The sequence below is a fragment of the Xiphophorus hellerii genome, chromosome 20, assembly GCF_003331165.1.
Source record: "Xiphophorus hellerii strain 12219 chromosome 20, Xiphophorus_hellerii-4.1, whole genome shotgun sequence".
Taxonomy (NCBI): Eukaryota; Metazoa; Chordata; class Actinopteri; order Cyprinodontiformes; family Poeciliidae; genus Xiphophorus; species Xiphophorus hellerii.
In genome coordinates this window covers 22,140,196-22,166,981 of record NC_045691.1, presented here as the reverse complement: position 1 = coordinate 22,166,981, position 26,786 = coordinate 22,140,196, and the positions used below count along the sequence as shown (strand labels likewise).

General features: G+C 36.7%; 1 protein-coding gene across 2 annotated transcripts in view; it reads right to left on the bottom strand.

Moving 5' to 3' along the window:
- Window positions 1–25,074, bottom strand: part of camk1b (calcium/calmodulin-dependent protein kinase Ib) — a 42,676-nt gene extending 17,602 nt beyond the window's left edge. Inside the window, exons 1-3 of one of the 2 annotated variants that reach the window (XM_032549576.1) lie at window positions 24,889–25,074; window positions 20,047–20,059; window positions 15,062–15,175 (exon numbers count right to left, since the gene is read on the bottom strand). In XM_032549576.1, coding sequence (XP_032405467.1) covers window positions 15,062–15,175; window positions 20,047–20,057 — 125 coding nt within the window. In that variant the 5' untranslated portion in view covers window positions 20,058–20,059; window positions 24,889–25,074. The remainder of the gene's footprint in view (window positions 1–15,061; window positions 15,176–20,046; window positions 20,060–24,888) is intronic. The other variant, XM_032549577.1, reaches the window with a different exon arrangement.
- Between the last annotated feature and the right edge of the window lie 1,712 nt (window positions 25,075–26,786).

Below are 26,786 nucleotides of genomic sequence, written 5' to 3'. Positions count from 1 at the left end.
TGAAACTACACTGCTGAATACTTTAGCTCAGAGCAACAAAAAGGGAAAGAAGCGGATAATCTTCAGAAAGGGAGTGTAGCAGATGTTGCACAGACTTAGTTGTCAACAAAACTGATGTCCAGAAAGATTACAATGAGTCTGCACAGCAAGAATAGAGAGATGGGACAAACATATTCTGAGAAAAAAATAAAATAAAGTCTTGTAAAATCTGTAGCACCAATGAAACTGGATATTTAAATGCAAAGTACAAAAATATATTTTATCTTTCTCTGACTTCAAGCAATACTATAAACCTTTCCTGTGAGGTCAGCTAGAATAACAAAAATTATTTCTGTTTTCTAAATGTAATATGTATATATTAAGGTTGCAACTGGATATCGGTGTAAATGATTGTTGTGAGTTTGCTGGGAGTGTAATCCCAGTTGTGACTGCAGCTAAACTGTAAAGTAAACAACAGTGTTTACTGAGCTACCCCAGCTCCAAACAGGACATTCCTCTAAGCACCATGGGACGTGTGTCCAGGAAGAGGATACACACACAGTCACCCAAACACATACACACACAGCACAACTAATAGCCACTAAATCCTCAGTAAAAACACACTTGCCACAATCCAAACAATTGGGCGTATTCTGAGAAATCCACCCTGCAAATACTTCACGCACAGGCTTAAGCTCACAAGATGGGAAAATCCACATGTGTAGAGTCTTATACAACTTTAGTATGTAGAAAAAATAATAATTTTCTGCCATTACTGCAAAAAGCAGCATGCTCGCTCTATTTTTTTTAAATTAAAATGTAAAAAATAATGTAGTAATTCAACCTGCTTTACTTTTCAGTGTATTTTTTTTTCAGTAATGCACTTTTTGAAGATACCACTATATGCAAACTAAGGCAAAAGGCCAAAATGAATATAAAAGTTTGGGTTATAAATAAAAATACGAAACATTAATTCAACGAGAAATGCTGTGCTTTTATTATAATTTAGATTAGCAACAAAAATCTGAGGAACTTTACTACCCATTGAGTTTCACATTTAACTTGTTCTTGTCATCATCCTCTTTGCATCTTTTCCCTTAATCAAAAGCCAGTAGGAAGTCTGTTGTGGCCATCTGCTTCGGGTGCGAGTGCCAATAGCATCACTTTTCCAGAGATAACGCTAAACAAACAAGGAGGCATTCCTCTGGTTTTGATGTATTTTGAGAGGACTCTTTAAAAAATTGTAACCTAGTGTTCTTATTTTCCTATACAAGCCATGTTTATCAGACAGCATGAATTGTGCATTCTGCCCTGCTGAGAAGTTGGTCAAAGAGGTATGTAAACAGATGACAAATAGTAACTGTGGAAAGGTCAGAGAGACATAGGGAAGGACCATCTGGTCCAATCAGAGCTGAGAGAAACCCAACTGTGAAACTGGCCCTGAAACATAAAAAGACCATCTTGCTTTGTATCCCTTCTAAACATGAAGATGTAAAATAGCCCAATCTGATAAAAATTATTAGATTGGGGTATTGTATGTTACAAAATACATTATATACACTTTTATACTAATTGTAGTTGGTCCACTAGTTAACAAACATGTCTTGTAATTTGACAACTTTGGTTTCAATTCACCTTAGAAAAGAGTGATGCTACTTTACTCTTTACTTAACTGCTGTGTTTTTCGCAACAGGAAATATTTACAAACAGCAGAATTTATAAAGCTTATGAAAAGAGAGAAATGTCGCCATCTGTTTTTCTGTTGCTGCACACTGTCAGTTGTCCTCAGTTACACCACAGACAATCCAAATACTCCAAAAATATATGAACGTGCGTTATCTTACCAATGTAAACTATACCTGCCTTACAATTACATCTAAAGTTAGTTCAAAATGCCGCCACTCTAGCTGGAATACAATTATTTTACATCAGACAATAGATTTCAAAATACCTATGCCGACTTGTGTGACTGTCCTAGCTTCTCTGTGTGACCTCCTTCAGCCTTATGTTTCTTCAGTGCGCAAAGATCAGCTGATCAGGATGATAGAAAGCTAAAAGTAAATCTCAGCCATTGCTTTTAAAAGCTCATCTTCTTTTAGTGCTTTTAATACAGAATTCATACAGCCACAATGTTCCAGTGTCCTAAGTGTATTTTTGTCTTTTTAAAGTTAATTTGTGCTTTATTTATCCCTCCATCCATCTTCTATCTTAACTTTCCTTGTATGGTCAAGGGCAGGAGGCGGCATACGCATTTAAACATTTATTTAAAATATAATTTTAATGTGCATAACAGAAAAAACTAGAAAAATTAAGCAAAGTCACACTACTAGACTCCTTGTTTTTTTCAACTTCTCATTCATTTTACTGTAAATTTACTTTAGTTCTACTTCATGACCTCCAAGCTGTTGGGGAAAAGGGCCATACATTTGAGTCTGAATTATTTTTTAGTGCAAATGAGTCACAAAATTCAAGGAGTCTAGGTAGTGTTCTTGCAAAGCAAATATTGCATCAGCCTCTTATCACCTTGCTTCACAGCTGTTGTATAGTGTTTGTGCTGATATGCCAATTTTTATCCACAATGTACTATAGCGAAACACTCTGTTCTCATCCGTCTAAAGGACACTGCTGTAAATTTTTGCAGTTTATTCAAAAACATTTTATTTTTGTATTCTCTAAGGCTCTTTTTTCACATGCTTTGTATGAGGAATTGCTGCAAAGTCAAAGACTTGAATCAACTCATTCCTGTTGCTATATGCTACTGTATATAAATAAACTTGACAAAATGAGGATGAACTCCCTTTTACTTACTTTCCCCCAAAATCATACTATTGAAAAGTCAATATTTATAAATTTCACCGTCTGACAAGCTAAGTTAGGTCCGTAGAGTTACTGCCGGTCTTTTGCAAGAACATAAAAGTGTTCATTAGCGGAGCTCACATTTTTGAGAACTTTAAAAAAAAAACATTACTGTTTTTTAAAAATGTGAAACATCATAGGAACCAAACTCACTTTGATGTAATTTAAAGCCACTCTGTGTGGGGATGAATGAAAGATTGACACTAGATAGCTTAAGAGTAAACTTTAGACATTTCGATGGGAATAAACCTCACCAGTTTCCCAAGAGGCCCCCACTTAGTTTCTAATGTGTGCGTGTGTGGACCCACCCTGATAATTTATGCCAATGTTTATATTTTTGCTTTAAGCTTCAATTTGCTGCTTTCAGAAGGAAGTTGAAGCAAAAATATATGGAAAAACTCCAGCTCTGAAGTCTTCAGTCCGACCATCCTGTGGACAAGTAGCTCGGGTATTTAAAGAATGTATATGAATCTGTCAGCAACGGTGCTAAAACGGGGTGAACTTATAGGTGTGAACTTATCAGTGAACTGAAACCTGGCTGAACTGAATACAGAACTTCTTCTTGTAAGGTATGAACAAAGAACACTATGTCACACATCTGTATGCTGCAGACTTGCAAACTGATTAAAAACTTCTGTTTTTCTAGAGGAACTCCCATGTGGTGATGATCAGCTGCTGGACTGCATTTGATTAGCATCATGCTGCTTCTTCCTCTTTACTTTCTGTGGAGGCAGTGAAGGTTCTACTTAGTTTTATGCCAACTGTTTATTTTTGCCTAGCCTTTATAAATAATAATAATGTGTACCATAGCATTATTTTGTAATTAAAATCAGGTGTATTTCCCTCATAAAACAAACCAATATGTACCAGATTATCTTTTAAAACATGTTAAATATAAAACCTTAGAATTGAAAGAGTGAAAAAACTTCTGACTATGTCCAAACTGAATATTAATAGTAAAAGTAAACTACTGTAAACTAAATGCTCTACATACTGTGATAACATCATAAGACTTGTAAAACAACAAATGCAGGTTCTGTAACAAAGTTTTTATAAGGTTGTTTGAACATAGATTTGAGTTTGTTTTGGAGTGTGGACACTGTTTCCTTTTAAATGTTGAGTTTGTGGTATTAGTTGGAATCATTAGTCAATTTTCTGGTTACAAGAAGGAACAGGGTGGTAGTTTCACTGTTTTCTACAACTTCACAGTAACTTTATTCCTCGTTCATCAAATTCTCCCGGTGTTTTCATAACCGAAGTAATTTAAAATAAAATATGGGCTTGTTTTGTCTGGAGCAAACCAGCTAGTTTGAATATTCTGTATATTTCTCAGGATTAAAATAAGGTTATAATCAATGCAAACATTAATTGACCTCGTCATCATTTAGTCAATCGGTATTGATTACTGATTGTCAATCACAAAAGAAAAATTTTTAAATACAATGACTAACAAAAATAACAAAATAAATTAAAAAATACTAATAGTAATCAATCCACCAACTTTTTACACGTGTCTCTGGTCGAACACACCAAAATCAAATGGATGAATTGCCTCTGCAAAATGCAATCAAGCTCAATAGGATCCTACTAATTACCTACATATTTGCTACAAGTGTGTTAAATTGGAAATACCTTCAACAGTCGCATGACAAAGGGCATCGAAGACTGAATTTTGACATTTATATCTACAAGACGTAAGCAGGTAGCTCACAAGAAATCCCAAGCATTTAAAGAGTTAAAGGGGCAGTATTATGTTTTTCCAGGAATATAGTATCATTTTATAGCACAATCAGGTAGCTTTGTTACCTTCAGCTATAAAAATGTTATATGTATCAAATATGACTTAAGAAATTTGTCTTTGTAATTTAACACTTTGAAATTAGGGCTCTGTCGCTTTACGTTTAGACAGCTTGAAATGTGGGGTCATTTTGGCAATGCTGGACTATACCAACTGTGGAAAACTGTGGGAAGATACATATATGACAAACTAAAGAGTGCTCTAAAAACTGTTAGAGGCAGCCTACTGCCATGAGCAGATGGGGGTGCATAAGTGGGCCATGCAGTGGGCACATTTATGTGTGCGTCTGTGTATGTTTGTATTCTAAGATCTACAAGCTATGCCATGCTGAGCTGAGCTGCGCTGTGCTGAGATGCAGACTTCTGTTTGAATTAGGTCAGGGTAGGACTGAAGAGCTGGTGTTGAAATAAGCAGGACTAGATGGACAGTGCTGGAGTTTCAAAATGGCATAAGTTTCTATTTTTTGAAAGTTGAAACTCTGCTGATCAGCATTATAGAGGATAAAGTAGATAAATTAATCCACATTTATTTAAAGCAATTCCTCCCTATTTACTTCTTCTTTGGTTTTAAAATGCACATCTCCGCTTATAGATGTGTCTATTCAGGGAGCCAGAATAAAGTTAGTATAATAAGTCAGTAACAGGAACAAAAATGGAGTGCCATAAGCCTCATTCGTACGGTTATGCTCGAATCAGAGGCCGAGAAAGAATTACAAGGCGAGGCACAGTAACAAAGTGTCCTGTGCTTCCAACTGACAAAAACGTCTAGCTGTCATCATTGATCTAGTCTAAAAAAAATCTGGAAAACAAGAAAACTTAAACAACTAGAATGACTGTATTTCTTTTTTAGTTCAAACTGAAAATGATTGTGGCAACTACGGGGCAGTTCTTGCAGAGAAAAATGGGAGGAACCAAAGGGAAAACAACTGAAACCGTGAGGGGAGCCATCACTGTGATATAATTGGGCGAACATGACAGTAAACGATGGGGTAAGAGGGAGAGTTAGAATGGAGAAAGAAAAAAAAAGGAAGCCCAGAGAGACTGAGAGGGAGAGACAGATGAAAAATAGATGAAGCAGGGCAGCTCTCACACTGGGAGACTCATCTGCTCCATAGAGGTGGCTGTTTCTCCTTTGTCTGAACGACTCTCAGATATTTAAATTCGTTTGATGCCAACTCAAAATACAAACACTGAATAAATAAGAAGTGATAAGAATAGAAACCCTCATAAAATAAAGTCTGTTTGCATATACACGTATCTTCACAGTGTCAACAACTCCAAGTAATTTCTGAACGGAGTGTAATTTAATGAAAAGTAGTTTTGGTTTCAGACTCCCTGGAAATACAGAGAACTGCAAAGAAAGTTATTTATGTGCCATAGGAGACAGTGTCACAACCAAGTTTTTGTATAAAAATCCCACAATTCTTCATGTTCAAGGAAGGAAGAAATGACTGAAGGAAAGATCTGTTCACCAGAAAGTGAAGAATTTCTGGAAATTAAATTCCTTCGTTTTATGGACGTTCCTGGACACAAATATAAATACATTTTTAAATTATTTGATAATCTTTACTCAAAACTATTCACAGTTACTAACACATACATAACTTGAAAGTATGAAAAGTGAACCTAAAACCCTGTGGATTTATTTTTAATCAATGAGAGGGATTTCACAGTAACAAAAGGATCAGCACAAAGCAAACGTCTTCAAACCTCTCGGAATTTCTTATATTAGAACCACAAACACTGATTCTGAAATGGATTTAGATAAATTCATTTTTATTATCTTAGTTATCTGCAGAGTCAATAGTCCATAACATCCATAAATGTATCTGAAGTAACTTCCCACACAAACACTTTCATACAGAAACAAGCTTAGCAGGAAGTTAATGAAGTTCTGCCCTCCTGAGAAAAGGTGGCAAATTAAAGCACATACAATACAGCCAAAAGGTGCCAGTATGATTGAACAATTGGATTAAATTGTTACTATTTTAACAATCGCCTTGTCACCAGCTCACAACAAAGGTTGTATCTCATAAAACAAAGGTTCCTTCTTTCTAGGAGTGTATTTACTACACTTATACAACAGTTTATGCTCATCATAAATTATAAACATTTTAGATTTCTGTCCCATTAGCCACTATATCTGATTTAAAAGATGATAAAAGAATACACTCGGCAGAGTGAAGATCACTCTGTCAAACAAGCATTTGTGATCTGCTGTCCTTCTTGTCATGGAAAAAGAAAAGAATGCAAAATAATGGGTTCTCTTTGTTCATTCATAGAGGGAGGAAAGGAGATGGGGGCAGCGGAGGCAAAGGTCAACGACAGGAAAGCACAGAGGGAACAGAAACAGACATCTGATGCAAACATTTAGCCAGAGAGAATACACAAACGCATAAAAAGAAACAGGACAACAATTTCAGCCATGGCATATTTTGTGTAATGAGTCACAGAAACACAAGCACTCCTCGTTCCAAATCAATAAAAGCAGCGAAGGGCAGGGGCCAGTGGGTCACCGTTTGACAGAGTCAGGCAGGCCGCTCCCATCAGCTCTAACGATTTTAGATGATTACTCCTCGCCTACTTTCACCCTCCTCTTCCTCTCATGGCTTCCCCTTCTTTGCTCCTCTATCTCCTGTGTGTTTTGCCATATATTCTGGGTAGAAAATGCCACAGATTTTTCCCTTCCCTGGTCGCAGCATGAGAACATGTGCTGCTATTTAAATGTCAGAAAAGTCAACATGGTTCATTAGCGCAGTTTGTCGTCAGAAGAGAAATCTCACAGCCTGCAGCCGAGTGTGGGAACGCTTTTGAAATGAAGCTATTTCCAGGCTCTGAGATAAAGAGATCAACATCTGATGAGAAGAAACTGCAACAAAGCAGCAGGATAAATGGAAGTCAAACATTGTAACAGAGTAGGACTGCTTGTGCTAAGAATATTTCTATTAGGCTTAAGGTTACTGCAGACGATGCAATATTAATAACTGTGTAAAGAATTACATGATGTCAGAATTTAAAATAAAAACAAACCAGATCAAAGATATTCACATTAAGCTGGCAGATGTAGAGACATCCTTCATTTTTTCATTTTTGTATCGCAAAATAATTCATTTTACTTGGATTTTAGGTCCCAGACCAACACAAATTAACAGTTAATAATAAAGTAGAAAGAAAAGGTCACATGGTTTTTAACATTGTTGCTAAAAGTTTTAAACGTGTCTTGTACATTTGTATTGATTATCCTTTACTCTGATGCCCCTCAATTGAATGCAGCAAATTGCCTTTTTGAAGTGGCCTATTTAGCAGTATAGCCCACCTGTGAGTAATTAAATAGTTAAAGTAAATGCAGCTGCTCTGTGAAGGCCTCAGAGGTTTGGTAGAGAACCTTACTGGAAAAAACAGCTTCATGAAGACCAGTGAATACAGCAGACAGGTCAGGAATGAAATTGTGGAGAAATAGAATTAGGTTAAAAAAAAAACAATAAACAAAGCTTTGAGATGAAGGAGGAGTTGACAGAAGTGCTATTTGTTTAAAAAATCTAAGCTAAACCTGGTCAAAACTGAGCTTTTTGACCAACATGTGCAAAGCACTATGCGAATTGGAAAACTGACACTACAAAACAACTTGAACACATCATCCCCACCGTGAAAGATAGCAGTGGCAGCATCATGTTGTTGGGATGTTTTTCTTCGGAAGAGACGGGGAAGTGGGTCAGTGTTGAAAAACTAGGCAATCCAGGAAGAAACCCGGATAGAGGCTGCAAAAGACTTTCCTTACAGAAAAAGACCGTGAATTTCACTTGGGTTCACACAATTTGTGTGCTGCAAACAAATTTATGAATGATGCGAGTCACATGAAAAAGCACATAAATACATGTGGATTCTGAATATTTCAATGTAGAAACATATACAATTCCACATGTGTATCATATGCAATACACATAATTCCACATGTGATAGACATAAATTAAAGAGAAAAATGAGTGGGAATTTAACAATGATTATTGTTAATTATGGTTATTTATCAAACCATGAAGCTAACAACAGAATGGTTTAAATAAAAGCATGTTTATGGATTAGAATGGTCCAGTCAGCATGCAGCTCTAAATAAAATTTGGTTCAGGACTTGGAGATTGATGTTCACAGACGCTCTATGTGTGCGTGAAAACAATTTTACACATCTTAGTAAGTAAACATTTCCGTCTCTAGATGTGAAAAACTGGTGGAAAGGTGATGAAAAACTAGTAGACATGACATCTGCCATTTCAGTTATGCACCACGTTGTCTTAATCTATCATATAAAGTCACTTAATGCGTGTAATTCAGTGAGTATGAACACTTTTGAAAGGTCCCATCATTGAAGCATTACAAAGGTTTATTCAGCATATGCACAAGATGCAATGGCAAAGTCAAATTTTTTTCTTATTCTTCAATTAGCATCAATATTGCAACCAACAATAATTTTTACTGACCAACTCTGATGAGTTTGGTCAAGGGCACGGTTCTGTGTCCTCATCCCTGCGTAGCGAACATCCTAATTTTAGACAGAACTCAAAGGGCTGCGGGATACGTCGGGATTCCTATTCTACAGCAAACGCCGTGTGAATCTGGGACACAGAGAAGGTGACAACAAAGGCTACCTAGAATAGGTCTGGATTTCTGGCAGCAGGGACGCTGCTTTATGCTGCGCAGGAAACAAAAGACAGACAGACACAGGGATAATGGATGGGGGTGATTAAAATAGTAACAGAAATTAAAATAAAGAAGGGAGGCAGATGAGGATCTGAGTTGATTGCAGTTAAAGTGCTGTTGCCCAGTGTTTTGCTAATCCCCATCTGTTTTGATTACAGGACGTGCTTTTTAGCTGGGGATTATCGGTACAAATAAACACATGCCACAGAGATTCATACACAGCATATATCATTTTTTGCATTTATTATGTCACATGTAGATTGTTTTAAGCAGTTGTGACAAAATTAGTGTTTTTCTTTTTGCCTTTACTTTAGATATCTGATATTGTAAGAGATTTACGCCATTATTTTGTACTTGGCCTCTTTAAATCACAGATGAGTATTTGTGATTAGATCCACAAAGCATACATAATGTGCTGTTAGGAACACAGCACTTTATTCTGCATTTAATTAAATTTTATTCAAACATGGCAGGTAAAATAATGGACTTTTATCCTAAAAGTGTAACGATTTTGAGTCATCACTAACGACCCCTTTATGGTCGAAATGTGAGAGATGCTTCATCAAATTAAACAAATGTTTGAACGCTTGTTAGTTGCTCTCTCATGTAAGCGGGTTGATCTCATGCACAATGCACACATATGTACCCGGTGTTGGATTATTAATAGCAAATCAAAAACTTTGTTTCCATAGAGACTGTTTGAGTCCATTATGGAAAGTATCTCCCGTTGTTACCAAGACAACAATCCAGCAATGGCAAATGAATGTGGTGCACACAGCTGAGCGATGGCAGCAAGCGGGTGATTTCTCCACAGAAGGCTCAGCCCCGATCCAGGGGCAGGTGGGGAACTGGAACAATGACAGCGACAGTGTTGAAAGGATGGGAAGGCTTTTCATGTATGAGCACACTAGCTGGGCTCAGATAGGATTGTTCATTTAGTTGTAGAGTTGTTGCAAGAATGGGTTTATGGGACACAGATGGAAGAGACCTAATCATACAGGTATAAACAACAGCAGCCAGGTTGCATTCATTTTTTCTTCAACAATCTAAATTTTAGCTACTGCTATTATGGTGTTGTGTATTCCTATTTATAAATCATCATGAGCAGAAATGCAAAGATCTGATATTTATGGTCCATTTTTGATCTGTATTTTTTGTAGAGCAGAAAGCTCCTGACATTTCCAAATCCAGCATGTCACATGCTTGCCAGAGAATGAAAGCTCAGAAACCGAACAATTTTACAATACTGCTTTCAGGAGTCGTGGTATCTGATAAGGTCGACTCAATGTCAATTCGCCCCTTCGCCAAATCCCTGAAATGTCTCCAAGATCCTGTGACAGACACCCATTTTTAATACTTAAAGAGGTGGGGGGAAAAAAACAACCAAGACAGTAAAAGTACAAAAATGCAGAAGGAGCTAAATGATCACCACACACCAAAGTCTAGCTAACAGCCTGACTAAAAAGCTGATCCAGGTCTTTAGAAAATACAGTCCCCTTTTAAAGAGCTTCTTATGCCGTTTGAGCTTCCTCAGACTTACTGATACTGAAAATAGATAACATGGAGTTTTTTCTCTGCAAGAGTGACTTCCACATGAAAGACTGTTACCTTGTAGCACTTAAATCCATTTACAAAAAGTGGGGGAAAAAAAAGATATTTCATTTGAGTTTTGCAACAGGCCACATGTCTCAAATGAAGTTTTTCATCCTAACATCTTTAAAATAAATCTTAGATGTGGTCAGCGAAATAAACACTCTTCTTGGGCTTGAGATTTTAATTTATAGTTGAGTAAAATTTTGGGAAATGATAAGTACAGTGCTAGGAAAAAGCAATTCTCTTTTTACAAATTTCTTCAGTTTTGTCACACTAACAAGATGAACCAACAAGTTTCAATATCAGACAGAGAAAATCTAATAAGAACAAAAAAAATATTTTAAAATTAAGATTTCACTCCTACAGTAAAAGCAACCTGACCAAAGTTAAAAAAAATAATTTTCACTTTTCTAAATCATGAATTAGAACAACTGAGTTTAATTTTACACCCACACCTGATAAGTGTCAGACTTCAAGAATCAAGTAATCACCTCAATAAAACCTGACAACATTAAGCAGACTTAAAGGTAAAGGCAAACCACAGTGGCCGTGTAGCAAACAACTTAAGAAGCTTATTACACAATTTGCCACAATTTCCCTTCCTCTTCACATGTACAACCAGATTAATGTAGGTCAGAAAAATTTCATAACACTAAACATGCTTCTGTTTTAACTTGGAGGAACCTGCTTCTCACATGACTTAATCCTGGACAAACAGGGATGTGGGTGTGTTGAAAATGTGTGACACCTTAGGGAAACATCTACTGTTAATATTACAATATAAACAGAGGTTAACAGAGCAAACAGAATTAGCAGTTCCTTTTAACCTCAAGTTTTTGGGCTTACTGTGCCTTGAAAACTAAAATGCGATCAGAATTACATCAGTCTGTTCAGTGGACATTGGAATATGCTGCATTGATATGAACAGAGCTCTACTGTATGTAGCCACAGTCTGGTTAGGCTGCAAGCTTTTGTAAATAGAGAATCCTCTTAAACTAGCATCAGAAGGCAAGTATGAAGACTTGCCACGTTGACCTAATAAATAACAAAACCAATTCAATATATGGCATATGGTTGATACATTCCTAATCATTAGATGATGTGTGTTAGCTGAAATTAAGAACACTGCATTCTCACAAAGCATTCAACCTCAACACATGGCTAAATGAGCAAAACATTCTTAGATACAGACTTTAAAGCTACAACATCTTCAAGCAATTGCTTAATTTGAACTTAAATCTATGAAACGTTTTACTTTACTATTTATAATTATGATACAGAGTTAAATGTTCTAAAGGAAAATGTTTTTGAACATAATTTGAACAAATTACTTTTACCTTTCATGGTAAAAGTCATGAACCTATGTATTGATAGTAGGGCTGTAACGATTCCTCGAATGATTTGAGTACCTCTATTATTAAAAGTCCTCGAGGAAAGTTTATCTGCCTCGAAGCTTTGTTAAATTATGTTTTATTATTTAGCTCACTATGTTTCAGCTGGTCATTATTTGTGTTGGGCAGAGCTCTGACTTCCACCTATGAGTTGTTACTAAGTGCTAGCAGCATAACGTCCAATTTTCCAGGTTTGTATAAATTTTTGGAGAACCAATAACCATTCCTAAATTGCCTGCTGCGATGCTTGGAGTATGACAGCCTCCAGAGAGAGAAAGAGAGCTTTCCGATTACTAGAATAATCATAACAATAATATAAGAGTACTCGATTACTTGAATATTCCTTTAAAACAGCCCTAATTGATAGTACATCCTACTTAGCCAAGGATGTTCTGTGCAGTGTGGCCTTTTTGGTCTAATATGACAATGTGCAACATGGCAGAAAGGTTTTTTTCTTTAGTGTTTAATTCAAGAGCTACAAAGTGTCCAGAGCCTTCGTGACAAACACTGAAGCTAGAATCTAAGAAGCAAAGGGGCAAGACTTAAACAAATGTAAATTCCTTAAAAGATTGCTTGATATTTTACTGTAGGTTGACAAAAATAAAATTTGTACATATTCAACTGCTTTATTTTAAGGTGTAGATTTAAATAAACCCAACAACAATGTATAAATGAAATGTATTTATGACAAAACCTCTAAATATATAACATTAATGTCAAAAGTTTGCTTTCAGAGTTCTGTTTGCTGTGTTATAATGTTTTGTGGTCGCTTCAAGGAGACTGCAGGAATGAGTAAAAGGTTTCACATGACACATTGTCAACAAAATTCAACATCTGAAGCCCCACCAAGGTACACAGAGTTAGAAGGCTATTTAATTACAAACATTTCATTACGGTATTACATAAGATATTTACTGACTACTAACAGAATTTCTGGGTAATTCTTCTAAATTACCCAGAAAAACTTTGTGCTCCAAAAAGGTCACTCTGTCTGTAAAAGTGCAAAGTGACACAATCTAGAGATATCCTAAAATTTAATGTAATTTGATGAATGTGCAATCTATGATTTTATCAAGTTGGAATGAATGCATTGAAAAATTTGATTTTAAATGAGTTCATGTGTGTAAAACAAAACAATTTGAGAGACTTTGTATTCTTATGATGACTTCTGTTCATTAAATGCTGCTTAAAACTGGGCAGAAATGTTTACAAAAAAGAAGGACCAAAACTTGACTAATAACACATGATCTGCAGAAACACAGTCTCCGGCCATTTTCGAGCAATTGTGTGTCTGTTGGTGAAATAACCAACAGACACAGATGTAAAAATAACTCGGCACCGCTCAGTTTAGAGTTGTTCAACAAAGTATCCGCCTGTATGAGTTTCTCAGTACGAAAACCATGACTAAAAATGGCAAAGTTTCCTGGTTTCATGCTATTTACAAAAATAACTTTTTACAAAAACTTGGTAAAGCAGATTATTTATTTGTTAACAGAGGAATCAACACTGATTCATACTTCTGCTAAATTCATGCAATTTCTTTATAATTACAGTTATAATGTTGTCTAGAACATGTCTTTATTGTTATTTTAGGGGGGGGGGGCTGTACTTGTATAGCACCTTATCTAGTCCAAAGGACATTCAGTCATTCAAGCACACATCCACACACTGACGGTGGTGAGCTACATTGTAGCCATAGTTGCCCTGAGGTAGACTGAGGCTGCCATACAATCAGCACCACCTGACCACCAGCAGGAGGAGGATTGAAACAGCAATATATCGTTTACAGGATGAACTCCTACATTCTGAGCCACTGTCATCCCTAACAATAACACTAAGTACCTACAAATAGAATAAACACCTGTGAAAATACTAAGTCTACTTTCAAGTAAAAGTAGATGGATCTTTGTGGTTCTTTTTATAATTAATATGAAATGAATTTTAAAAAGAAACGTGGATTACAAAAGGCAAATACTATGGATGACATCTAACTTTAGCCCTAAAAACATTTGCTGACATTCTTGAACCGCACAAAACAATTCAGAAGGAAGGTGGAAATTGTCCACCAGCTGAAAGTGAAAAACTGAATTTGTCTTTCTTGTAAGTGAACCAAACACGCAGTAGCCCTCTTTCAGCCAGCTGACCAGCAGTGTGAAGCGACAAGTGTGGGAAGTAAAACACGGCATAACGCAATACTGGACACAACCAGTAAAACATACAAACATTATGACAAAATGTTAACAGTGTTGAAGTCATACCTTTTCAAAATGTGGTGAACCTTAATATTACAACCCAGCCAGTGCATACTGAAGTCAATGTTGAAGTCATAATTACTGAAAACGCTGCATTCAAAGGAAGTAATAATAGTTTACTTGCCAAACAAAGTAAGGTAAAATAATTTTTAAAATCTTTTTTTATTATTTGCATTGTTTGTGAAACTGGAGTTGGCATTGATCTGGAACTACAGATTCAGCGATGACTAGTATGTTTATGTTCCACCTCAGGTTGAGAGGGTTACAGGTTCTTAAACCCAAATAAACACCAAACAGTTTATGAGCTGACATTCACACAAGCAGCATTGAGATATTAAAGACAACAGTAGCCTGCATTGCATAAACATAAAATGGTCAGGAAGCTGCATATTTGCCTTGAAGAATTTAAACACTATTTTACTGAAGGTAAAATACATTTTAAACATGTTGAATATGCAAAAAAAAAAAAAAAGTTTATTTGCTGATGGCAAAAACACTTACGTTCCCAGAATGTCTTTGAAATCATACTTCTCCTTGACATCAGAGGTCTTCTTTTTCCAGGCGTGTCCGTCCTCACCCAGCGGCATCTTCTTGTGGTGGCAGTCAGAAACAATACTAGTAAGGAAGAAAATAGGATAAAATAAAATCCTCATCACATATAAAATACAGTGATTCTGTTTGAAAAGTCATAGGATGTCAGTGGAAGCAAAATATGTTACCTGTTTGCTTTGGTTGCTTCATTTATGATTGAAAAATTTTTTTTAAATGATTCTCTCACATAATGTTATTTTTCTACACATATGCAAACTCTAAAGGTGGTATTAATCAAAAAATGCTGACTAAAACTGACATATCCTTTAGAGTGAATGATGTTTGAGGGACAACTTTTAATAGGATTATTATGCTGTTATGGAAATCCCACTGAGTGTTTCACAAAAAGACAAATATAACTAGTTATGCCTGAAAGAAGATAAATTAAAAAAAACAGATCTGTCACAAACTAACAAAGTTTTAAGTGAATGAAATATACTGTAAACATTGCTTCTTTCTTGCTTATTAAGTCTACAAAACAAAGTAAAGGGATTATTTTTGCCTAATCGAAACTTAAATTGACAAACTGGAGAAACTATTCATAGTGGTTGTGTTCCAGTATTATTAAGTTATGTTGTAAAGGATAGGAAAGAGTCTGGCAGAAATCTAAATATTTATTCTGCCTTTTAAGCATTTGAGGAAAAAATTATGACTGTAGAATGTACAATTGTAGCCAAACTTTATGATAAACAGTACAGTAATTTATTGTAGAGATAGACAGCCACACACATTGTCTCCTACTTTAAAGTTTAATAGTTGTTTGACTTCATTATTGGTGCTTAAGTTTCACTGTGCAAATTGAAGTGTTGCATTGTGGTTAAGCAGTTCTAGAGCTTGTACTGTAAAAACACTAACAAGAGAATGAGGTCCTCTTATATATTTAAATCTCAGGATTTAAACCACGATCATAAACAGTGTCCTTGCAAAAGTATTCACACCACTTTTTCACATTTTGTAAGATTTTATGTCACAGTTCAACACAAAGTAGCTCATGACTGTAATGTGGAAGAAAAATTAAACATGATAAAAAATTTTCTTTACCAGAAAGAAATATTTTGTAACTGTGGCACACATTCGTGTTTATCCCTGCTCTATACTTTATACAACCACCTTTGGTTACAATTACAGCTGCAAGTCTTACCAGCTTTGTACATTTGGAGGCAGGATTCCTCTTTGCTAAACAGCTCAAACTCAGACAGACTGAAGAGAGACCCTGCCACTTTTAGCGTGTTTTCATACCTCATAGTCTGATAGACTCAGTATGATTGGTGACCAAAATTCCAACATTTGCTACATTTTCAGCTGGCCTTGCAATTTAAGTGGATGGCCTACAGGTTACCAGTTGTGTCATACTCTTTCCATTTTGTATTGACAGCCTAAAGAGTGTGATGTGAATTGCTCAAAGATTAGGTTATTGTTTTATAACCTCTGTGGCATTAACAGAACATCTATGCTTATACTAAGGTTAAATAAAACACAGGCAATTAATTCTGTTTACAAATTAAAAGTCTTATGAAGGCAGTTAGCTAGATTTCATTTTGGTGTATCAAAGAATACACCAATACAGCTCAATACACTATTAATATTTTATTTTGAAAATTGCTGACTTGCAAAGTTTGTAAATTACTTGTACCAGTATTCACAACTTTTTCTTGGTCTATTACATAAATGCCAATTAAATGTATTAAAGATTGTGACTGTAAATATACAAAACAAAAGTGAAAAAATGCTCTATGGTATCACTGGTTTTGCTAGACCCATAACGTAATATCTGCTAAGCTATACATCGTGTGTATAATACTCAGATAGTGGGCCAATGACCAACACCCCGTCAATGTCACAGTCTCTTATCAGTTCCTCCTTCCAAAGAAATTCACAATCTGATGTCCTTGCCAGTCTTTCAGGGTGCTGCAAGGGAACTTGCTGTCACAGTTTTCGTCATACAAGCCCGGAAAGTGTCTATAACGAAAGACCTCGAGTTACTAAAATAGCCCCCGCGCATCTCAGCACGCCTCACTCCTCCTCTGTTCCTGCTGCCTGCCTGGCAACTTCACACTCTGTGTATATGAGATGATGTAATGCATTGTTTGAAACCGTATGAAGGCAGTTTAGCTTAATACTTTTTAAAGTGCAAGTAGTGCAGCATTTATAAATTTATATGCTTCAAAAACAATCTGATGGGGTACTGAAAATTACTATTGCTTTGACACATTAGTGTTGGGGACAGAGGTCTGGTTTAAGCTGTACACCTTAGTCATTTCACATTAATCTGCAATCTATTTACAAAGGCAGGACAAAAGGGAAATGTCACCGAGTTAGACTTGACAAATTGGCATGAAAAGTGATGAACTTGAGGGAAGCAACAAAGAGGAAGTCTAGTTAAATGTCTGTAAAAGCTTTGCTAGTAAATTTTCTTTTGCAACATCTGTTTCCTGCATTTAACACCAGCTCTACAGTTAACAAAAAATAAAGAGTGGGGTGTAATTCTATGCCTGAGTGCACATTCAACTTGACACCAGTTGGTTGTTGTGGGATGAAGATCCATTACAGTGCATGATTTTTATGTACGTGTTTTCTCTGAAGACTGATCTGGGGAAAGTCTAACACGCATTTTATTTCTTTATTTAGAAATATCTGAGTATTGTCAAGAAAGAACCAAGAATATAACTTTGTGGAGGAGGAACAAAATGATAAGAAAGTTCTAAGACGTGAATAATAATGTATGGTTTATCCTAATCCAGAATGAGAATGGCAAATGTGTAAGAATAACCTTTTGTTATTGAGTTTACTCCATTTCTAAGAAACCATTATCTAGAGTTGCCTGCTGTTGGAGCTTTGGGTGAATGAGAAAGAGATGCTTGGAATGCAGTATGGAATGAGGATAACATCATTTGGAATTCCTTAGAAAATTCTTTCCAGCTCCGTTACATAAAAAAAACTAAGCAAGGTCCTATAATTGCCCTTATGAACACAATTATTACGGGATAACAATATTAATTGATTTCTAAAACTACCGGGAGGAATGTGCTTGGATTTTCATGCCATTGTCAAGAAACCCAGATGTTTTTACAGATTTGATCAAATCTAAATCTGAGACATCACTTTGATGCACTGCAGGGAAGACACTTGTATTAACCAATGGAAAGAATGCGTATCGATTTAAAAAAATAATCATTTCACATTTCTCACTTTATCTTCTCCATCTGATCAGCAACATTTCAGAAAAACATCCAACCCATTCTAGCAAGGAAGAAGTCAATAAAATAAAGAAAGAACTGCACAAACTGAAGCCAGAGAAACAATGAAAGCATCTCTTACATCCACCTTGTTTGTAGCATCTCACCTTGCTCATGTGAAGATATTGATGATAATTCATGCACTGAGAAAACGTGATACTGAAAGTTACTTTAAAATCTGAATGCATCAACGTTTTAGGTTTTGATCTGCATTCAGGTTCTGCAGGTCGCTATGCCCAGCGAATGCCAGTATGCATCTACAACTCCATTCATTCTTTTGGCTTAAGCGGCTGCAGGTTATTGTCCCCACAAGACAACATTCAGTGCAATCTAAAAGTATTCACTTCTCTTGAACTTCTGCCCATTTGGTATGTTACAACAAATAAATGTCAGTGTACTTAGCCAGATTTTTATGTGACAGACAAGCACAAAGTAGTGTATAATTCTGTAGCACAAGAAATGTAGATACTTAATTTTTACATTTTGTTTTATTTTGTATTTTTATTTAAAGTGTGGCATGCATGTGGTCTCATCTGGCCAAATCAACTTTTTCAACATATTTGCTATGTAGCCTATGTGGCTAGTGGCATACCGTTAGTGCACTTAAATGTAATAGTTCCCTTTCTTCTTGCCACTGTTCCAAAAAAGCCAGATTTTTCAGAGAGCACAAGTCATGGCTGTCCCCTCAAGAAAGCCTGAGGTCTCTGCAGCTCTTCCAGAGTTGAGTTTCTAGGAAACTACTTTGTTTAATGCAGTTCCTGCCCAAGCATGTCAATGTCATTGAACAACTAAATCCTGGCAAGTTTCTCATCATGCTATGCTCCTTCCATGTTCAGAGGACAGGCTGAGTTGTTCTCTGAGACATGCCAAGACTAAGATATATTTAACAAACTAATCCTGTTTTAAACCTTTCCACTCGTTACTCCCTGACCTCTGTGGTGTGTTGGTAGGTTCAAAAAAATGGCTTAAGCTGGTTTAAAAAGCTTAAAAATGGTTTAAGCTCTTTAATAAAGGTTGGCAAAAAAATCTCTTCATAGGTAGATTTTCTATGAAAAACATTGGGCACAATCACTGAAATGAAGCGGCAAAAAGGTGAACTTAAGTTACTAATGAGGCAACTTTGTACTGAAATCCATTGCAACCAAGAGGGTCTGAATACAAATGCCACATTTATCACGTTTTGTTGGATTTTTTGGTGTGTTTTAAGTGTGACTTATGAAACGGTTCAAGAGGTATGAATACTTTTGCAAGGCACTCTAAACGGTTTCAAGCCACTGGAGTTTTCAGGACATAGTCAGAGATGAGCAAGTGGGTCTGTTTGTCAAACAGACAAATGCTATAAACGGCAGAATAAAGTTGAAGTTTCACATTGATAGGAGCAAAAAAAGGGGCAAAGCTTAAATATTGGGGGATAGTGGCGGAAAAACACATGCAGGTATTGTATGAGCATGTAGGAGGACCAAAAGAGGCTCCTCGGGTTCCACTGATGATGTGTTTTGGACCAGTGGGTGAAAACAGGGTGTTCAAACCCCAGGGAGCAAAAGGACTGAAGAAGCCTGATGCTAGGAGATGCACAACATCATAACCACATTCCTTGAGCAGAAAGTCACATGCAGCATTCATCCTTTTTTTCCCCACAGAGAGAGTCACTGTACTCACTGGTTTCCCATTCCTGTGATATGCAGTGGACAGAAGAAACACACACATGTACACGTGACGATTGATTTTGACAAACTGACATGGAGTAACATTTATTAGTGTAAAGGTTACTGCAATTCTTTTAGATACACAACAAACCTTTTAAGCAAGTGCACCCCCCCCCCCCACACACACACACACGTACGTACACACACACAAGAATCAAACATAAAAACAGTCTAACACAACCAATAAAGACACATATTTAAAATTTGCATTTCTGCACATGTCTGGACAAATCCACTCATTTCCCCAAAACTGCTTTACTTCTCTCTAGAGTTCAGATGCAGTAATAATAATCACGTTTTTAAAAAAGCATTTCTCTTTTGACTCAACTGCAGTTTTATTATGTCATATCTGCAAAGATCATCTCTGGCAGGGTCCAAACCGTAGGGAGTTCTGCTGCCAAACTTTGCATGTCAAAAACACATGTCAAGGGACAAGATTCCTGCAGAGTCAAATAGACTATAGCAGGAAAATACTTTTTAAAAATGGTTAGATTTCACTCTTTGTTTTGCCAGGGCTCCACACTAAAGTGTTTCATCCCCAACCATTTAAACAAACAGTATTTAATTTAAGAGTTCACTCATTTACATGGAGTGATCTTCTACATGTTTAAATGTGTGGAACAAATGTTTTCTCACTCTGAGTACTTTTTATTTGGCACCTGTCAAACATTTAGATGAGCCCTCCCAAATGACCATATCTGTTCTGAGTAAGTACCTGACTGGAAATCAGCACTTACATGATAATTAAGTGCTGAATATAAGAGGGGTGAGTAAACAATTGTTTTTTTCTTAGCTATTATGACGCAATTGTGGACATTTATCCTGAAAGTACCTGAGAATGAAAACAAGGCAGCCGATAGCCAATTAATTTCATATTTTTGTTTTTAAAAAAAAAGAAATTAGCAGGTCTATGGTTGGATGAAAACTTGCAAAGTCTGCAGATAATTCTGAAGAAATGCATAAAGGAATCACATTCAGTTCCCACATGTTTAAGGGAAGAAAATCTCTTCAGGCAATAAAGGCTCCTCTTATCAGTGCCTGCAGTTTCCATTTTAAAATCCTTCCCAAATAAATCTTTCACAGCAAGAAGAGGAACAAAAGAAATTTGAAGTCACAGCCTAATGACTGAAGATATTTTCTTAAATTAATACTTATGCAAAACAAAACAAATTTCACCCAAATTTTCTGCAGCATCTATAATATGCCATCAGGTGGTGATAATGGCAAACGTAAAATTAAAGATATCCTGCACATGGCTAAAGCCGTGCTGGGCTAAGGATTCCCCCCAAATAGGAAACCAACAGTTGTTCACAGCACTTTTCTGATTGCATTTGTTGAACTATGGCCTAATCCTAAAAATAATCATAACTTTAACACTACCATGCCTCATGGTAGTGTTAAAGTTATGATTATTTTTAGGTCCATGACATTGATTACTTTCTATAATTCGTCATTTAAACACAGGTAACATTTATCAGTTGCTCTGTTAAATATGGATGCATCACAGGAGATGCATCCTTTGCGTATGCATCAATCAGGAGAGGACCACAGGGTGATGGTGCTTTCAGTGGCATAAAGAACCTGTGAGAAGTTGTAGTTGGAATCCTAATTAGCACCTTATTCCAGTTGGTGGTGGTAATTGAACAAAAACGCTGCTTTGCAATCCACCATTAAACCAGAAAAAAGCTTGTCTTCTATGACATTGTTTAAAATAAATATTGATTTTATTTGTAGATTGAGGTGTGCTATGCTTGTCTGTTGATTTGTAATAAGCCAACATTAATGTGGTGTTCTTTTGAATAGTGACACACCAGTAAGTTTGCCAGTGATGTAAATTGCCATATTTTACAGACTGATTCTGACTGATAATGAAAAAGTCAAATTTTTTAATTCAGAATTTTTCTTTTCCTCTTCATAATCTGAAAACATCGATTCTTCCAGCCTTTAAATGCATTAAAAAAAATCGCATTCCCTTTGCTGTACTTTGTTTATTCAGAAATCAGATGATGGTCAGCAATGTATGCCTTGATAGATCAAGAATATTCGTACATATACACTTTTATGTTGAACTACTACCACCACTATCCACCACTTTTTAGTATCAAAGCTTGTTACTTTAATTTGTTGCATTAGAAAAAACTCTGCAAAAATGAAAAAAAATCTGTCAGTCAGTAAAGGGTTTTCCAGGAAACTCTAGTAATTAGGCCACAGTTAAAAGCCTTTGTGATCAATGAATGGCCTATTACTTTAATTAGTTTGTCAATACTTTTTTTACATACATTGCAGTGGAAGATTTTTGCCATTTGACAGATTTCTAATGGTTTTTGCCTTTCCATGACACTTAAATGTTTTAGATTATCAAACAAATTTTATTATCAGACAGAAATAAACCTGAATTACTTTAAAATATAAATAATGACTCATTTATTAAAGGGAAATGTCTATCCAAATCTATCTTATGTGGAAAAATTAATCGCACCCCCTGTTCAATTATGAATTGAGTGTACACATCTTTTGAATTCTGTGTTTAGTTACACAAGAAACATCCTGACTTAATTTTGGCAGACCATAGAAAGTATTTGACAACATAAAGTAGGCCAAAGGGAATTCTAAAGAAATTGAAAAACAAATTTGTTGGTCAATAGCTCTGTAAAGGGTTACAAAACTCTCGTTAAGGTTTTGGGACAGTGGAATAATAGTGAACCTTCCCAACAATGGCTGGTTTATGAAAATTACCCCAGGTGCACATCTGCGACACATCCACAATGTAGGAGAGTGACTAAGAAAGACATCTAAAGCATCCCAGGCCTGACATTCTTCAGCTGAGGTTGATGTTTGTGATTGAATAATCAGAAAGAGACTTGGGGGGCAGGAGGGGAGAGCTCCAAGGAAGCACTGACCAAAAAGAGCACAAAGGCTTGTTTCTCATTTGCCTTATAATTATTCAAAACTTTTGGTAAAATATTTAGTGAACTGATGAGACAAGGGTGGAAGTTTGTAGAAGGTGTGCATTTCATTATATCTGGTGAAAACCTAAAACAACATTTCACAAAATGCACTATACTGGCACCTGAACATTGTTGTAACTCTCTAGTACTGTGGTGTTCTGGACTGCTTTGTTGCTTCAGGCCCTGGATGAATCACTGTGGTTGACGGAGTCATGCATCAACCACACGCTCCCTAACAGAAAATACTTATAGAAAATGTCCAGCCATCAGTTTGTGACCTTAAGCTCAAGCTCACTGGGGTTATGAAGCAGGACAATAATGCGAAACAGCAATTGCACCTCTCAATAGTTCCAAACAAAGCAAAAAATAGAGGGGGGTTTGTGTGGCTTAGTCAAAGTCTGGACTTCAGTCCAACGGATACATACCCAAGAATTATTGGTTTATAGGTCAATTATAATTGCATAGTCAGGTTGACTCAGGTAGCATTATTCTCTTGCTAAATAAAATATTATCAAATACTACTTTTGGATTTACTCAGGTTATCTTTATCTGACATAAAATTAGTGTGAAGTTTGAAAAAAGCAAAAACATAAGATATTTGTGAGTGAGGGGGTGCTTTTCACAGCATTGTTTATATAAATAGAGTGAATAAGGCACAAAGAGAATTATTTTACTAGCAGAATTCAGCTTGACCGATATGATCAGTCTGACAACCAAAAGGTATACCTTTCCTGCATCAGCGCCTTGATTTCTGCATCAGATTTCACTTCGTATCACCACGAATATCTCATATTTCTGAGGAAATGGTAGACAAGCACAGATATGAGCAGGACAAAACACGCAAAAAGCCTGACACAGACGGAGTCAACAAGACAGGGAGCTCCATTCACATATTTCACACAACAATAACACTAAAAATGATTCATCAGGTCAAACTGCTGAAGTCAGAACCTCAAGGCCTCTACAGTAGTGGGCGAGCGCTTTCCCCGATGTGCCAAGTGCAACATGTTTTAGCACAAACACAGAAAAAGCGGTCTGTGTGATTCACAGTTCATTAACTCAAGTCTCTGCCATCATCACTTGTTGTTTGATTCACAAAACAGATTTCAAGGGCTTGGCACAGTGCCTCAGCAGGGCTGCATATCAATCAGCCCTGTGCACCCACTGGCTGATGATGGGGGTCGATTGGTCAGCCTGTGTTAATGACGCACAACAAATCTCTTAATGTGGGCCTATTAATTGATCAGCACGCTTCACATGTGAGAGGAAGACATCAAACAGACGGGGGAAAGAACTGAAGCTAAATAAGAGGAGAATTTCACATCATGACAACTTAAATGCAGCTCTGATTGTGTATTTTGTGGATTCATTTCACCACCAGGGGGTCCTCAAGACCTTGAAGTATTTGTTAGTCACACCAAAGAGTTTAAATCCATCTTAAGCCACATTAATTCCGGTAGTACTCACTTTTGTAGTAGTGACTCGTGTGAAGGGGGAGAAGAAAGCTCTCACCTCAATGCTGGCCGAATTTCACGTCAGTATTTGCTCGTAACATAGAGGTTCTCTTTTATAATGTGAATGAGAGCGCAAAACAGAATGACTTCACTGCAGGTTCTTATAAAACGAGTTAATTGTTAAGCGCTTATTAACAGACTTTTATTAATGAAGTATGCATATGTACGTAAGGGAGCCGGATAATAAAAACAGACAGGCTGATAAATTTTGCGTGAGGTTAAAAAAAAAAAGAAAGGTGTCAGAACAAACACGACAAGCCACGCCTCGCTGGGTCTCTCGGAGAGTCACAGATAAAGTTACTGAGCCGACGGTTCAACGTGAGTCCTCCTTACCTGTGAATGTGCGGGTCAGTGAGGTCCAGTCACCGCGTCTGTCTCTGCTGCTGCAGCTCAGAGCTTCTCTAGGTCTCACTGAGACTGGACTGAGAGGCAGCCTCACCCGCCTCACCCGCAGCAGTGCTCCTGACGTCACCTAAGGGTCGGACACCCAGCGAACCAATCAGCACCCGAGATGCGTCGCTCAGGTAAAACGGTTCACTGTACTTGCTCTCATAGGCGTGGAGGTTTGGCAGGGACTGTAACAAGGGACACCTGCTGCTAAATAGTCTGTATAGATGAGCATGACACTGCTGATACAACTAAATGATACTAGGAGACGCGGTTTCGCATAGCGCCCAAGGGCAGACCCTTCATCTGCTCCACCACACACAACTAAACACACAGCCTCTTCTCAAATGATACATTAAATATAATGCTAATGGGGGAAAAAACAGAAAATTCAAACATCACATAAGTTTAACACAGAAATATTTGTCCAGTGAAAAATAATATTTATTATACCGTTGGGTGAGGTTTCTCTAATCTTCCTCTTGACAGCATCCCACAGATTCTCTATGATGCTTAGTGTTGCTGGCCATTAATTGTACAGTGATACAATGGTCATTAATCCAGGTATTCCACATGTAGTGTGGGCAGGTAATTAGTCCACCTGGAAAATGAAATCAGCATTTCCATAAAAGCTTGTCAGGAGAGGGAAGAAGAACATAATCTAAACTTATCTCGAAGATGGCTGTTCTTTGGACTTAATAAAACACATTGGGCAACACTAGCAGAGCTCCTCAAAGAATGTGGAAACTTCACACTGGACTTCACGCCATCTCAATTATCTGTCTCTATCCTCTGTTTCCATACTCTGGAACCTTGGTTTCTAAATTAAATGAAGAACTAATGAAAATCTGAAAATAGGACTTTGGATCACCAAACTAAGTCTAGTCATTTCCCTGAGTCAGATAGTTCTGATATCGTCTAGAGTTCAGGAGATACTTAACACAAGGAGTATGATGATTGTAGGCCATATCCTGGATATGTCTGTGTGTGGAGGATCATAAAGCACCGAGTCCAACTGAGGCCCAAACCTTGTTGATCTCCCCAAGCTCTTGTGTGGCTTTTGCTTCACCATCCTCCCAAGCCTGTGCTAATCCCTGCTGTTTGGTCAACTTTTTCCAGCTCTATTTTTTCTCAGCTCAACTTTTTTCATAGCATGCATACAGTGCTTTGTGAACAGCCGTCTTTTGCATTTACCTTTTTGTGGTGTACCCTATAGGACAGTGGTGTCAAACTCATTTTCATTTTGAGCTATATCAAGATTGATTCTCATGATTCTCCTTGATGGGTCACTTGTGGCAGACAATACTGATAAAACTAACCATTAACAAACTGTTTAAATATTAATAAATATTTGTCTTTGCATTTCTTCAAGCTAAACATTATTAAACATCTTTTCACATTCATATAATTTGCTAGGTCACTGGCAAAACTGCTTTGATTGATAAAAAAAAAAATCTATTTCTGCACACAAATGTTATCATCAAGCTATGGTTTACCATATTTGGCCTGCAAACCTTGAGTTTGACTCGTGCTGTACAAGACCACAGTGGAAACAATTCAAATCAGCAGTCTACTCTGTGGTTGGGTATGGCCACAACACTATAGTTTTGTTTTAAAAGTCCTTTATAGTCTAATGAATATGAAGACTTTCTCAGAAGTCAACTATGTAGTTTTCCTTCGCTGTGAGGTGTAATCGTTACAATTGACCTAAATAAATATATCACTGTGGGTGTCACTAATATGCAAATTGGGAGTTTCCATTTTTAAATCAAATTACTGAAATACAATGGCCTTTCAAGATATTGCAATTTATGTATAAGGATCTGTATGGGGCCACATGAATT